The sequence below is a fragment of the Calypte anna genome, chromosome 5A (assembly GCF_003957555.1).
Source record: "Calypte anna isolate BGI_N300 chromosome 5A, bCalAnn1_v1.p, whole genome shotgun sequence".
In the NCBI taxonomy this organism is placed as follows: domain Eukaryota; kingdom Metazoa; phylum Chordata; class Aves; order Apodiformes; family Trochilidae; genus Calypte; species Calypte anna.
Genome location: NC_044251.1, coordinates 37,299,661 through 37,314,445, shown reverse-complemented (window position 1 = coordinate 37,314,445; position 14,785 = coordinate 37,299,661). Strand labels below are relative to the sequence as shown.

At 41.7% G+C, this 14,785-nt stretch overlaps 1 protein-coding gene across 2 annotated transcripts; it reads left to right on the top strand.

Moving 5' to 3' along the window:
• Positions 1 to 2,420: 2,420 nt before the first annotated feature.
• Positions 2,421 to 13,777, top strand: SNAPC1 (small nuclear RNA activating complex polypeptide 1). Of its 2 annotated transcripts, none has more exons than XM_030452088.1 (10): positions 2,421 to 2,995; positions 3,649 to 3,808; positions 4,920 to 5,060; positions 5,529 to 5,633; positions 6,594 to 6,752; positions 7,189 to 7,260; positions 7,881 to 7,943; positions 8,810 to 8,951; positions 11,583 to 11,666; positions 13,337 to 13,777. In XM_030452088.1, exons 1-10 carry the CDS (start codon positions 2,868 to 2,870, stop codon positions 13,366 to 13,368), a joined length of 1,086 nt encoding a protein of 361 aa, XP_030307948.1. In that variant the 5' UTR covers positions 2,421 to 2,867; the 3' UTR covers positions 13,369 to 13,777. The 2 variants fall into 2 exon arrangements, with proteins under 2 accessions (XP_030307948.1, XP_030307947.1); XM_030452087.1 differs by having other exon boundaries at positions 13,334 to 13,777.
• Positions 13,778 to 14,785: the final 1,008 nt, after the last annotated feature.

The following is a 14,785-nucleotide window of genomic DNA, read 5'->3' as shown; positions in this document are numbered from 1 at the left end:
GCATTTATAATTTCTGTCTGGACTTACAGCTGAATCCTGTTCACCTCAGACACAAGGGTTATCCCACCTGAATTAAGCAGACCACATGCATGAACAAAAGAGCTCAAGCATACAGTTTCACAAGTGAGACACTAGGGAGGGTGTAGGTTTGCCTGTGGGAAGCTGAGGAGAGCAACAGATAGGGAGCCAGAGAACATTTATGCAAACTCTGAGTAACCACATCAAGTAACAAAACAGAAATCAGTTTGAATCCAAAATTGTATCTCCAGGTGATTTCAGTTGCTCTCAGTGCATCCTTTCTTATATAATTACATTTTAAATTTTTTTTTTATAGTTTGGAAGGCAGTATGTTAAGAATTAAAATATTACAATGAAAAATCTGAAGGAGCACTAGATGAAAACACACAATTTATCAAGAGTAAAGTATTAATTAGTCTAAAAAGTGGCCCTATATTTGCTCGTATACACACAGAAGGAGATTTCTATAAGACTCTGAAGATGTTAAGATATGGGCAGCCCCATCCTCATCCTCACTACATCTTACATGATCTTACACAATGGAAGTGTCAGTGGGGTGTGCAGCCCCATTAGAAAAAAAAAAAAAAAAGGCATTTTCATCTAGTGTTTCTTGAGACACCCATCTCTGAGAAATCTCAACACTCACTCCATGCTTAAAATACAAAAATAGGAAAACACACTCACAAATCTGGCATCACTAGGGAGCCAAGCTCCTCAATTCCTTTTAAATTGAAGGGCAACTCTACTAACTAAGTAGGGGTTGGCTTGACCCGTAGTAATGATGAGCTCGCTCCACTGTGTCTCAGTTATGAGCATGCTTGGGCTTTGAATCCTCAATTCCATTGGGGAGGAGTTCCTTATAACTGGTTTTTTTCACAGCAGCATTGGTATTCTGTTTCAAAATCAGTACAATCTACTGAAAACAGGGTGACACACTGGATGAGAGGGTTCACTGCCCTATGTCCCTAAACAGGAATCCAAATGATAGATGAAAATATCTTTTCAGAAAAAACAAACAAACCAACCCACACAAAACCACAACAAACCAACAAACAACCCAACCCCAGCAGGTGCAGCTCTCCTCCGGCAGCTGCTAAAACCTGTCCAGTTCAAATCCAACAGCTTTGCTAATGCTACAGCCAGTGGAAGTGGAAAGGGGTGCTCAGAGACCACAGCTGTACAGCTGCTGGCCATTCATTTCTTGCTCATCCATAAAGGCAGCTAAAGGTCGGATTCCAGCAACCTTTAGGGAAATACAATAAACAAGGAAAGATGCCTGAAGCATCGTGGAAGTTACTATCATTGTAGGAGCTGACAGTTTCAAATGTTTGCCTTCAAAGAGTGACGTTTGGACCAATTAGCTGATGCTGATGGTAGAGACCACCACAGAGCCACCGCAATCAAAATCTGGTTTGACTAATTGAAAAAGCAAAATGTAAAACTTTAACCTGACCACGGTGTGGAACTCCAGCAGGTTTCAATACCCTCCTAAAGGCATCACACGCTGCACCATCCCATGTCTATTCGCTACTTTTTGACTCACTAAGGTCCCCCCCAAGAACAGAGGCGATCTCCCACAAGCCGAGCTCACATCATCTCTTCCCCCACGGATGCAGAAGCATCCAGGTGCTCTCCTGCCTGGCCTGGGGACCCGCTCCCAGGTGCTCCGCTCACACCGGCTGCCCGCATCCCGTCACCGGCCAAGCCCTGTCTGCAGAGTTCATTCCGCTCTGACACCAGAGCCCCATCCTTAAACCCCCTTGGGAACTGCGGGAAGGCTGCGGGTTTTCCCGGGGGATGGAAACCACCTCCCTCACAGCACACCTCGCCACCGCCCGCCCGCCCGCCTCCCCCGCTACCGCGGGTCCGTACTCACTCGGGGCGCGGGGGCTCTCCGGCCCTGCCCAGCCGCTCCTCTCCGCAGCCGCCCGGCTCGGTGGCTGCTCTCCCTCACCTACGTGCCAGGGCAGCGGAACCCCCGCCGCCCGGCTCCGCGCCTCCGGCGAGGCCGCGCCCACCCACCCCTACGTGCGGCTCGGCAGCCGCGGCCCCCTCCCCGCCCGCCCGGATCGCCCCGGCCGCCTACGTGTGGCCCCGCATGCGGGGAGCGGGCTGCACGCCGCTCCCCGGCTCCTAAGGGGGCGGCGGCCACCGGATCATCCCCTGCTCGCTCAGGCGGAAACGCGGCTTCTCGCCGGGCCGTCCCTGGTCCCCGTCGATGCCTGCCAGGGACATGGGGGCAGCCCAGGAAGGGCGGCATCGGCATCATCATCATCATCACCACCAGCAGCCGCCTCAGCAGCCCTTCACGGGGCACATCTGGCCGGGAGCGTGGCGGGGCGTCACGTCCACACGGCGGCGAAGCCGAGCCACCCCCCCGCCGCTTTCCCTCAGAAGACCCCGCCGTGCCCGGATCTGCCGGGCTGCAGGCCGACGAGCTGGCTACGGAAGGTTCTGCGGGGACAGAGGAGGGGAACGCCGAAACTCCGGCATCCCCCCGGCATCCCCCCGGCTCCCTGGGGGTGTGGTACGGCGATCCCACCGGCCGCTCCTCCCGTCCCAACCCACTTCCTCCCCTCGGGTTGCGCCTCGAGGCGCGTTGGCATCTGTGCCTGCTGACCAGGCTGGGAAGGAACACGGACAGACGGCCCCGGGCAGACGGAGCTGCCACTTGTCACCGCCGGGACCTCGCCTAGCCCAGGGGTGACGGGGTCATCCCCGGGCAGGGAGATCGGGTCAGCCCCACGGAGCTGCACCTCCCGCCAGCGGGGACTGCGCATGCCCCGGGAAGCCGCGCAGGCGCCCGGTGCGTGTGTATTTGTGTGGCGGTTGCGCGGGACGGTGCCGGGATGAACGCGGTACCGGGGCTGCAGCAGGACTGTGAGGAGCTGCTCGGTGCTTTTCAGGAGGCCGACACCGTCCGCTTCGAGCGCTTCGCCGAGCTGTGGCGGGAGCGCCGCTTCCACACCATCTTCTAGTGAGTGAGTGAGTGAGGAGCCTCGGCCGGCCCGGCTGCCTCCTCCGCGGCCTGCCCGCTGCCAGCCGCCCGCAGCGGTACCGGCTCGGAAGGCAGCGGGTCCGGTCGGCCTTTCGCCCTGCTCTTGGCGGTGCTGGGCGGCTGAGCCTGCGCTCGGTGGGTTTGTCTTCCCCAAGGCTGCAGCTCCCTGCTGCCCAGCTCGACTCTCGGTAGTGCGGCGAGGGCCTGGAACGCGGGTGTTGTTGAGCCGTGTTCCCCTTCAGGCGTGGATTCTGGGAGGCATTTGCCTGGTGCGGGTAAATGGCGGTGAAGCGTCGGTCCCTGTGTAATACTGAAAACCAGATTTTCCATTTATTTTATGCATGGATAACGCATGCGATTTGAACGCTGATGCTTCAGGGAGCTCGATGCAGTGCTTGTAGTACGAGGTTTAAAAATAGGAGTTTAGGGTATTTCATTTTCTAATTTACCTCTAATTTAAAGCATGGTGAGCAGTGTTGAGGTTTAGCTGTCTTTAAAGACTTCCAATATTATCATGAGCCTATGATAATATGTTTTAAACCACTTAAAGCTTATTTCTGCATCATGGATTTTCTAAAGCTTGCACTTTAATAATTACTTAATTTAATATGCTTCCTTTTTGTTTATTTTAGTGGTAGAATAAGAGCTTTGGAGAGGAATAAACTGACAAAGAAGACTTTAGAACTGGCACAGCAGTACTTCTTGCCCCCCTATGCTTTCCAGATTCGAGTTGGTGCTCTGTATCTTTTGTACGGGCTCTATAGCACGCAGCTTTGCCAGCCAAAACAAAAGGTAATTTTACTTGAGGTTTTATGGTCAGGGGATACTAGATGAAAGATATGTGGTATGCTTCCATCTGCTTTGTTACCATAAATGTACAGGGCATTTCCTCTCACTTAAAATAAAAATGTTTTGAACCAGGTGGTTGGTCCCTTTGAAAAGGGTAACCTTTCAAACATCCTTTGGGTTTGAGAAATTACATGCAGGTCATTAAAGAATTGTTTATTCCTCCTAAATCATAGCTGTGGTCTCAGAAATGTTGTCTGCCAGACAGGAAACTCTTCTCTGTTCAATAATTAACTAGCTTTAAAGGGGAACAGAGAATGTGCTTCTCAGCTGTTCAGAGAACTCCATTACAGCCCCACTTATTCCCTTGGATTTCAACAGAAAGGATAGGAGACCAGTTACACCAAGGAACTGGAATCTCACTGAAAGGAGTAGTAGTTTATTTGGAAACGGTGATGTATGTTGTGTACATATGCACAACTGAGTCAAACTTCAGTGTCTTATTTAAATAACTTGAACTATTCTATAGTGATGCCATTATATCTCATATCTTATCTTTATAGAAGCTAATATTTTTATGGAGATGAATTTAGGAAATTTTAGAACTACTGCTGCTATACAGCAGCTGTAACAGAGGACAGGAATTATTAGAGAGGTTAACTTGAGAGAAAATGAAGTAGGAAGTACACAGGAGAGGAGGGGAACCACGAAGACAGTGATACCCTTAACTGCATGTCACAGGCAGCAAATCATGGTATGAGTATTTCCCAATCATCTAGTGAAAGGGGGTTTCCTAAGTGTGTGTTGTTTCAAGCATCCTCTGAATGTGCAGGGTTAACTTTTTCAAATGTTCAAAGAGGGCTTTTGTTCCATGTCATTGTCAAAGAGAGCAGCTTCAGTAAGAGTATTGAACACAACAGTGTAATGAGGTTATATGCATAATGTTTTGGTAGTAGTAACAAATGTGGTAGGATCCTTTTTGTAGTTCTGTGGTTGTGTGTTATGTTACACCCTAGACATCCAGGTACTGCAGTATGATCACAGTACTCACTTGAGTTAATTTTTATTATTTCAAATATGTGGGTTGCTGTGACAATACACAACTGTTTCATTGCAGATCAGAATTGCTCTCAAGGACTGGCCTGAAATCCAGAGATTTCAACAAGATCTGATAGACTCCCAGCATTATGATGCTGCATACATCTTTAGGACACTGCGACTTGCCAGAGCATTCCATTTCACAGCAATGCCAAAGCTGGTGAGTTATTGCATTAACAACTTACATTTTAACTAAAATAATCTTCAGCTTTCAGCAGCCAACAGTTCAACAGCACTCGTGTATTTACCTCAGCTCTGAGGCTATGTTGAAATACAGTAAGTCTTGCTCTAATTATGCACTGTAAAGCTTAGAGGGTGTTTGGATGTAGCATGCTTCTCACCTGAAAATATATTTTTATTATCTAATGTTCTTACTAGATTTGACATATCTTATGAATTGTGGAAGTGTCAACCTCTTAAATCTGAATCCTGGATTATATTCTTGACAAGGGAATAATGTTTGAAACGTGCTGAGTGAGCACTTGGCAGTAAAGCTGTGTGCTGTTGTTGAGGAGATGGTTTTATGCTTTTTAGCATCTCCTGATGGCTGGATATGCAGTAAGACTTTTCAAGAGGAGTTGCAGTTTAAGTTTGCTTTTAGGTTACAAAGTATTATCTCTTGCTTTAGCTAAACTATCGAACTAAGAAGAAGATTCAGGAAAATGAATTTAAAGAAGAATTTAAGGACCCAAGTAACAGAGTGAACAGCCTCATCACTAATGATGTACTGGAGGTACTGTAACTTTCTAACTACCATTTCATCACTTTTTTTGTTATGTTGAGTTTTCTTCTGCTGCTATGCAAGAACTCTGACTTAATTAGCTTAGTCTTGTGCTTTGTAAGTCTTATGGAATGCAAACTAAGGTAACAGTGTGCCAGTAATTTTACTGAGCAGCTGGAAATATGGCATTTATTTTGGGATAGTTGTGGTACCTTTTTCAGTACTGAAATATGTTCTAATATTTTGTGGGTTTGACTTAGTAAAATGGGAAGGGAATAAATGTTTAAATGTCTTCTGGGCAGAGAAAAATAGTAAATGATGGCTGAGGGGAAGCATGTTTGATTTGGTATGTCTGCAGGTTGCAGCTAGAGCCTTGATATTTGTGGTAATATGAATTTACTTATCTGCAAATTTATAGCTTTCTCTGACCTTTTAAAACCCATGGTGTTTTGTTTTTTTTCCTTAAATAACAATTTAATTAAAAAAATTGAATCATTCAAGCTGGGCATGGCTTTTTATATTGGTCATTATGACTAATAGGCCTTTGTTTGCAGGTTTTTCTTGTTGCTGCAAGCAAATGTGTATTGTCAGTCAGGTTGATAACAATGGTACAAAAATCCATAATCTGTGAAACAGCTGAGTAAGAAGACTTTACTTCCTCCTTTTGAGGAAGCAAATGCTTTCTCCAAAGAGATGGAAGTAGACCATCAGAATGAGACCTCTATGAACACTGATCCTTTGGTTTTTGGGTTTTTTTTACTTTATTTTTCTTGCTTATTTAATGAACTGGTGGGTAAGTGCTAGGTAGCAGTATTGCTAAGGTCCCTAAAACTGAGCTGATCTAAACAGAATCTTTTCCTAATACTCTTACTTTTTCCATCATATCCTTAAATGGTTTGTGTAGCCCTAGTTTTGTTCATTGACTGCTGATTTTGTTTTATTTTCTGAAAAAAGCTACTTCTTTTGTTTTAGGAACTGATGAATATCCATGAACACTACCGGAAAATGAAATGTGTTATTTCAGCTGACAAATCCCAGCCAGACAAGTCACTGAGCTTGATAAAAGATGATTTTGTAGTTACTCTCAGAGACATAACTTTGGAACACCAGGAGTGGCAGCAGAACAGAATGGTAGGTAACATCAACCATTGTGCTGTGGCAACTTACCAGGTTATGTGAACATGTAAGAACTTTCTTAGTGTAAGTACTTCGGAGCATCCCTTGTAAATCTCAGACCTAAGTAGAAGGAACTGTAACACTGAAGACATGGAATGAGCAAAACTTTAGGCAGGGTTATGGTATGGGAGGAGGGACATGGACTTGTACATGGTATAGTTTCTCTGTTGTAACCTAAATCATTGCTGAGGGGTGTACACTGGAAAATGTGACTTATGGGTACTATTTGAATGACCAAGTGAAAAAAATACTTCTGTAACACTCCTGGATCAGAGAAAAGGCCATGGTATAAGATTAAAGAAGAAAATAGGTACCTCTGCAGATATTTAATGTTTTATTTTCACATTCCTTGGATTTGTATATGACAGACATTTAATTTTTTTTTTTTCAGAAATTATTCCTAAATGCTAAAGACACTGAAATATCCAAGAAAAAGGAAGAAGAGACTTTTCTAGAATCAGAGGTGAGAAAAATGAACTAGTTTGCTACACTGTGCAGGCCAAATCTCTTAGCTTTTTTTACTTCAGATCACTGGTTAAACAGTGTATGGTAAGGTCTGACAGTGTCAAAGTAAGTTCCAGGAATAGCTAGTGGGACTGTTTGTTGTTTGTCTGCTTTGGTTTTTGAGGTGCATTACATTGCTTTCTCCTAAGCCACAGCCTTCACTGCTATGATAGCTCTTGGATGCTGATAATAAAAAGTCTCTATTAGGTAAGGAGGGGAATTTGGCTAAATTCTCTTACAGTTCATCCTGGAGTTTCAACTAGATGAATTACCCGTTTTTTTGATACTACAGAATTATCTCATGTTGTACTTACCTGCTTATTTCAGCTTGGAATTTGAGTAAAATGTGGAGTTTCAAATTTTATGTTCTCCTCTTGGGCTTCATAGCAGTGAGGACAACCAAAATTATGGTCTGCCTTTGTAAAGAAATTGAACTTCTGAACAGTTAGTAAGCATTCTAATTACAGAGTTACAGCTGTAGTGAGCTACTGCTGAAGTGATTTTCTGATGTGATAATTAGTTTCAGTATTGCTATATTAGAATATGAAAACTTTCTGACTGATCTCTGTTTCTTTGCAGGGTTCTGAAAGAGCAAGTGCTTTGGCTAGAATCAAGTACAAGTCTTACTCTGCGGTTGTTGAGGTAGGTATAAAATCTGATGATAGGGATGTGTTTATATAAAAAGAAATTATCAGTCTGATGTAAATGCTGAGTCAGGAAGGAATTAATTAAAACTGCACAAAAGTAATTAAACCTTTGAATGTTGTGGGTTTCCTAACGTTTTGGGGAAACAAACTATTATTCTTAGATTTATGGAAACAGTGCAGATACAGTGTGTGCTTGGGCATTTTTAATTTACAAGCTCTCTTCTAATGTCTGTGCTTAGAGTTGAGTAGATGGAACAAAAGTACTTTTGAGCTTAATTGCTCAAATTTGTTGAGGATCAGGTATTGGAATCAGTGCTTGTGAAAATGGAACTTGGGAGTTTAAATTTGGTTGGAGGTTCTTGAAAACATTGTTTCAATAACTGCTACTTTTTAAATGTTTTATCTTTTTTATAGCAGGACTGTGGAAAACATTATAACTTGTTTTTTAAAATATCTTGTTGAAAAATGCATTAAATGAAACAGAGCTCTGGAATGGGCAGCAGTCCAGACTTGTGAATATGCAGTGATGTTTTCTAAGCACCTAAGGAAAACATGGCAGTGAGGAGGATTTATGGTGCAGTGGTTTCCAGAACTGTTCCTTCTGTTTGCACCCAGGAATGTGCAATATGGTGTAGGTTGATACCAATAGAGAATGGTTTGAAGATTAAGTGTGCTTTGTTATCTGAATTTTAAATGAGAAAAAAGAAATAAAAAAAAGGGCGTTTTTCTGTTAAAATTGAAGAACCAGTAACAAGTCAGCAAGGACCAAAGGATCAACTTGCACGTCAGGGTGGAGAAGGGATGGGGAGGATTCTCACTGGTTCTTTTTTTGTATCATTCATGTACCTGTTTGGGCTCTAGGCTTCCAAATCCAGAAGACATCGTCAAGTAAGATTAGAATCTTCTGAATCAGAATTAAATAGTGGGAAATCTCCAAGCCCAAATAAAAAAAGACGTAGGAGACCACAGCCAGCATGGAGAGGAGATTCTCTGGAAAGGAAAGGTATTTATTTCTTGATTGCATTTGTGAACCTGGAGAGGCAGCAGTAGTTTACCTATTGTTTTGCTAGATAAGGCAGCTAGATTAAATTTTACTGTAGATCAGTGGAGGTAGAGGATTAAAACAATGTTTTGTGATAACCCTATCATAATTTAATCATTTTGTCTGTTTTCTATCGTGTGGTCAGGTAGAAATCCAGCATGAATGCATGCCTTTTTAGTTCTAGGCTAGTTCTAGACTAGTCCTGCTATTTTCTTTTTCTCTCTGAAAAGGCATGACTTTGGAAAAGCAGGTTCTGTTTGTCTTAATTTTTTTCAATTGCTGTATAACAAATATACTGGAAGTTGGGACATGTGTCTGTTTCTTCCTCTGCCATATAGCTTCTACTTTTGATGCTATATTATAGAATCACCAAGAGGTTTGGGTTGGAAGGAACCTTAAAGATCATATAGTTCCAATCCCCCTGCATGGGCAGCAACACCTCCCACTAGAGCAGGTTGCTCCAAGCCTCATCCAGCTTGGCCTTCAAAGCTTCCAGAGATGGGACATCCATGACTTCTCTTGGAAGCCTATGCCAGTGTCTCACCACCCTCACAGGAAAGAGTTTCTTTCTAGCATTTAATCTTAATCTACCCTCTTTCAGTTTGAAACTGTTTGCCTTTGTCCTGTCACTCCATGCCCTTGTGCAAAGTCCATCTGCAGCTTTCTTGTAGCCCCTTCAAGTACTGGAAAGTGCTTTAAGGTCTCCTTGGAGCCTCCTCCCAACTCTCTCAGCTTGTCTTCATAGGAGAGTTGTTCCAACATCATCTTCATGGCCCTGCTCTGGATTCTCCAGTGGGTCCATGGCCTTCTTATGTTGGCAGCTCCAGAACTTTTTGAAATGAAAATGATAGTGATAATGGTGCTTGCTTTGTAAGACTAGTAAGACCTGCACTATTACATTGGACATTAATCTTTCACCTGATACTCATTATTTATTTTATTCTTCTGTTACTGAAATTATATTACTTCCAAGTGAATACCAATCTTTTGTCAACAATGATGTAGTTTCTTAACTTTTCAGATCTTCATCTCTGTATTGCAATGATTGCATCGTAACAGTTCTAGATTCATTTAGTTTATAGCTAGACTTAACTTTTCTCTTCTTGACAGGAGGGTTTTTTAACAACCTTTGACTTGATTTTAGTGGGTCTGTAATTATATTTTATTTCTCCTGAGCATTACAGTTTCAGCTAGGAATAAAAACCATTTTGAGGTGCAAACATTTTTAATGGTACTGAGTACCTGTGTCCAGTCTTTAGGACCTCTTTTCTTACACTCTGGAAGGAAATACTCTTAACTCTTTGTAGTTAATAACATTGTGGTTTATCTATACTGATAGAAGAAGCAATGGGATGTCCCTGTATGCTTTCAGTGAGGGCCCTTGCTTGATGTAGTCAGAAAAAGACTTTTTTGAATTTTTTATAAGTATGTTAGCAGATTAACTGCAAATGCCTGTGATCTCCCCTTGAATGCTGTGGAGAGGATGGAGTTTTGTGGGTGACAACAATGACTTCTGCAGAGCAAAAATGCCTGTAGAAAGAATAAGTACAACCAGGAAGTGATGAAGTAAGCAGGAATAGAGAGCTTTAAAAAGTAAGAAAAGTGGACTGGGAACTTCTTTCTGCCTTAGACCAGAAGTTTTTTAAAAAAACTTGCCTGGTCCAAAGCTACTGAGTTAACATTTTTTCATTTCTTTTGTTTGTGAAGTTTGTTGAAAATATGGTGCTGAGGTCAAGAACTTAAAGGATTAACCATTCATATGGATTCTTGTTGAATGGTATCATCATTTATGTTAACATGTTCTAGAAAGATAAAAGGTCTCAGAATATGAGGATTGACTGTTCTGGTGTGAGATAAGAGTGTGAGGGTACTGCACTAAATCAAAAGAGGAGATGAGGATGGAGAGGGAAATGAGCTATTTCAGGTCTCTGTTGGAGAGATCCTGCCTGGTGTTGCTGATCTTTGGCATACCTGAGCTGACCAGTGGCTAATGTAGTTATTTTACTATCACAGCATTTATCTCTCAGTTCTGAAAACAGGAGGAAATTAATTTTCTGAAGGAAATATCTCTTACTCAACTTTTAAACTGATAGAGGCCATTCTGCCATTAAATTTTTCATTTTCTTACTATTTAATAAAGATTAAGTAACATGAAATAGCAAACTAATTTTGAATGAACTTTGTTTTGAAGACAGGGATTTAATTTCCAAGCTCCAAAGTCTATTTTCTGACTTAACTTCTGCTAGAAAAAAGTTACTGAGAAAAGGTAACCCCCTTTTTGAGATGAGCATTAAGGCAATGTTATACTTCTGCTTCCATTCAAATCAGTAATTGGAGTGTTGAAGAAAAATAAGGGTCTTTTGAATTATCTCTGGACTGAATTTGTGATTTGTGTTTTAAACTTGTAGTGTTAATTACTTATTGAAGGTTTCTTCAGTGAGCCATATGAAGATACTCTGAAACATGGGTGTTTCTCCAGCTTTTGCCTGTAAAGTCAAGAGCACAGCAAGTGAGCTCTTCTAGCTGCTGCCTGAGATGCAGAAGCAAAAAACCTCCACAACTTTCTTTTTTTTCAAAATAATCTCTCTGCAGGTCAAAAGCAAGGGGCAACAGGAAGTATTACTCAGCATATTGGGATGCCTGTAATCATGGAAGAAGAGAACTCAGATGAAGGAGGTAAAATAAATAAAATTCTAACAAACTTGCCTTTTTACTAGTGTGTATTTTTCTGAAACTAAGGCTGTTAATTTGGGCCACATGTTGCTGCCTTCCAAAACCTAGGTTAGTTTCTAGCCTGTAAATTGTTGCATGATAATTGGAGCTTTGATTTGAGACTGCTACGACCACATACCTGGTGGCAAAATCCTGTGAGTCATGTTTTCTCTGCCTAGATTTCATTATAGTGTGTTCAGAGTTACAATTTGTCCAGTTAAAGAGAGACTTATTCTTCTGTAATACAGATCTGGCTTGAAGGATCTCCAGTGCATAGGGAAAAGCTTCCTTCCCCTTTGTGGAAGGGAGGGAACACAGAATTTTCCTCTCTAGCCTTAGTTTCAGCTGGGCAATGCCAGAAGGATTAGGCTCCAGTAAACATGTGCAGTAACAGTGACCTTTGCCATGTTATTAGTTGTCTGACATCTTTGGGGTAGATTCTGGGAAGCACAGCAGAAGAGTGGATGATTTTGCTGTCACTTTTGTTACTGGGAAAATGTTATTTTTATATGGAAGCAATGGTAAAGCAGGTTTCTCAAAGCTGGTGGAGTTGTTCTACCTCTGTCAAATGCTTGTAGTACAAATTGAGGTGTTAGATGATCCTGAGCTGCTCTGCCATTCAGAAGCTTCAGGGTCTGTTCTCTCTGTAGCTCTCTTGCTTGAGGAGAACACAAGCATAATGGAAAAGACATGGTACAAGGAAAATTGCATCCTTTCTATCTTGAGGTACCTCTGCTGTAGGAAAAGTCCATGGCAGTACTTTGCTGCCATGTCTTAAACACAGGCAGTGTTCCTGGAAGAGGAACTGGCCAGCTAAAGTCATGAGTTCCACTGGCATTTCCTAGTCAGTCCTCCACTGGTGGGTCTTGCTTAGGTATGAAGGCACACTAGAGGTACTGGTTCATAGCCTGAAAGAGTTGGATTTAATTAGTTGCTTAAAGGGGAAGCTAAAGGTTAAGTACAACTTCTGGAAAGCTTTAATGACACAGATGATTGTGAGGGGTATAGCTTTTGGAGTTCATTTACTGCCCAAAAATGCATGTAATGGGAGGATACTTCATACAAGGGAGCTTAATGACTATTAAAATGTGTTTGTAGTGAAGTAGCACATTTATATTTGCTCTTTTTTAGAAGCAGAAGAGCACTGAAATATGATTATATTCTCTGGTCACCTTAGTCGTAGGCAATGTGAATTTACTCAATTTTTGATGGTCAGATTGGTGCATTTTGTATTTACATATTTTTCCTTCAGGTTGTTGACAAATTCCTTTTTGAATCAGGACCATTCTTCATTTTTCAGAATTTACCACTACATTCTGAAGCATTAAAAATCCCTATTTATAAATCTCTTCAGGTATTTTGTGCTTAGTTTGTGAGAAAGCTCTCAAAATTGAATAGGAGTTGAAGTACAGTATTTTGCTCATCAATGGAATTTTAATTGATATTTTCAGTCCTAGTGTGCTATAAAATGTAGAAAGATTTTTTTTTGTCTGTCTAAAACCATGGGGAGAGGGATTGGGAGGGAATTTCAAGAGCTCATCTAATTAATTTCCTTTGCCTCTACTTAATCATCCCCATGACAGAAGGTAGATTGAAAAGCTTGTCAGAAATTTCTCTTTATTTCCTTTCAGAAGGATCTCTCCCCAAGAGGAAAAGAAGACGTTAGAGGATACAGCTGGAGAAGTGCTAATGTGAATTTAAATTATAAAATCTAAATGTCAGAGGTAACATGAAATGCTTGGTTTTTTTAGTGCCTTTGAACATACAACATCAACTGTCTAGGACCAGAACTATATGAAACACTTATCTGTCTTGTTGTACAGCACCTGGTGAATGTTTTTTTTGTGGCAAAGTTGCTGTGCCCTGCTTGGGATGGAAAGAGAAGATAGTTGCTTGCATTTAATCTGTACAATGTGGGCTATCACATGGAACTCAGGTTTTTAGCTGGAACTGTTACAAGAACAGCTCACAAAATACTTGCTTGTATGAGACGTATTTGTGGTCATTCATCCCTGAAGGTAAAATCAGGGTTACTGAGTGCTGAAAATTAGTGCAATAAATTATTTTTCACGGTTTACTTGTCCCTTTTTATAGTGTGTAATCTCAGTGTTTATTGTGGTTTGATCCCACAGGTGTGGGAAATGAACTTGGTGATAAGCCTTTTATTGTGCTGTCTCCAGCAGACTCAGAGTCATTGTATGTTTGAATGAAGAAATGTGAAGTGTGTTTAGTAATTCTGCAGATGACCCTAAGCTGGACATGGCAGAAGTGGAATTCAATATGATCTGTATAAACTGGAGAGGTGATATGGAAGAGGTGAGTGTGGAAATGATCATGAAGCTCAGTAGTGACAACAGGTACAGGATGGGGAGATGATTGCTAGGCAACAGTACTGCAGAAAAAGCAAATGGACTGAGAATCATAAGATGGACTATTTTCTGTAAACAATAACGATCAGTAAAACTTGTCATTCAGTGCTGAAAGGCTGAAAGGCTATAGCCTTAAACATCCTCATCTGACCACAACAATTATAGAATGTGGAGAATTATTCCCTTGTTAGTATTCTCTACATTTGATCATAGCCATGCTATCAGGAAAGGCCAAAGGAACTCAGGTGTTCTCTCCTACAAGAAGAAATATAAAATAGGCAGTTAAACATTTTTTAATGTAAATATTTTGAATCTAAAAGGGACCTGAACTTAGTGAGTTAGTTTAGTAGTCTGACTCTTAAAGGCCAAAGTAACTGAGGTGTCCTCTCCTACAAGAAGAAATATAAAATAGGCAGTTAAACATTTTTTAATATAAATATTTTGAATATAAAAGGGACCTAAACTTAGTGAGTTAGTTTGGTAGTCTGACTCTTAAAGGCCAAAGGATTGAGTCCCCTTACCTATAAGAAAAAGGTAGAAATATCAATTATTTGACTATAAAGTTAGGGAGTTGTGTAAGGATGAAATCTGCAGCCTCATTTCTCTTCTGCTGTTTCTAGGCACCAAGGAAGTGGGGTCTTCCATCTACATGGTATTGGGTTCTTCTCTTGAAGGGAAACTTGGAAGAGATTTCCTCTTTTCTGTTTCCCTAGG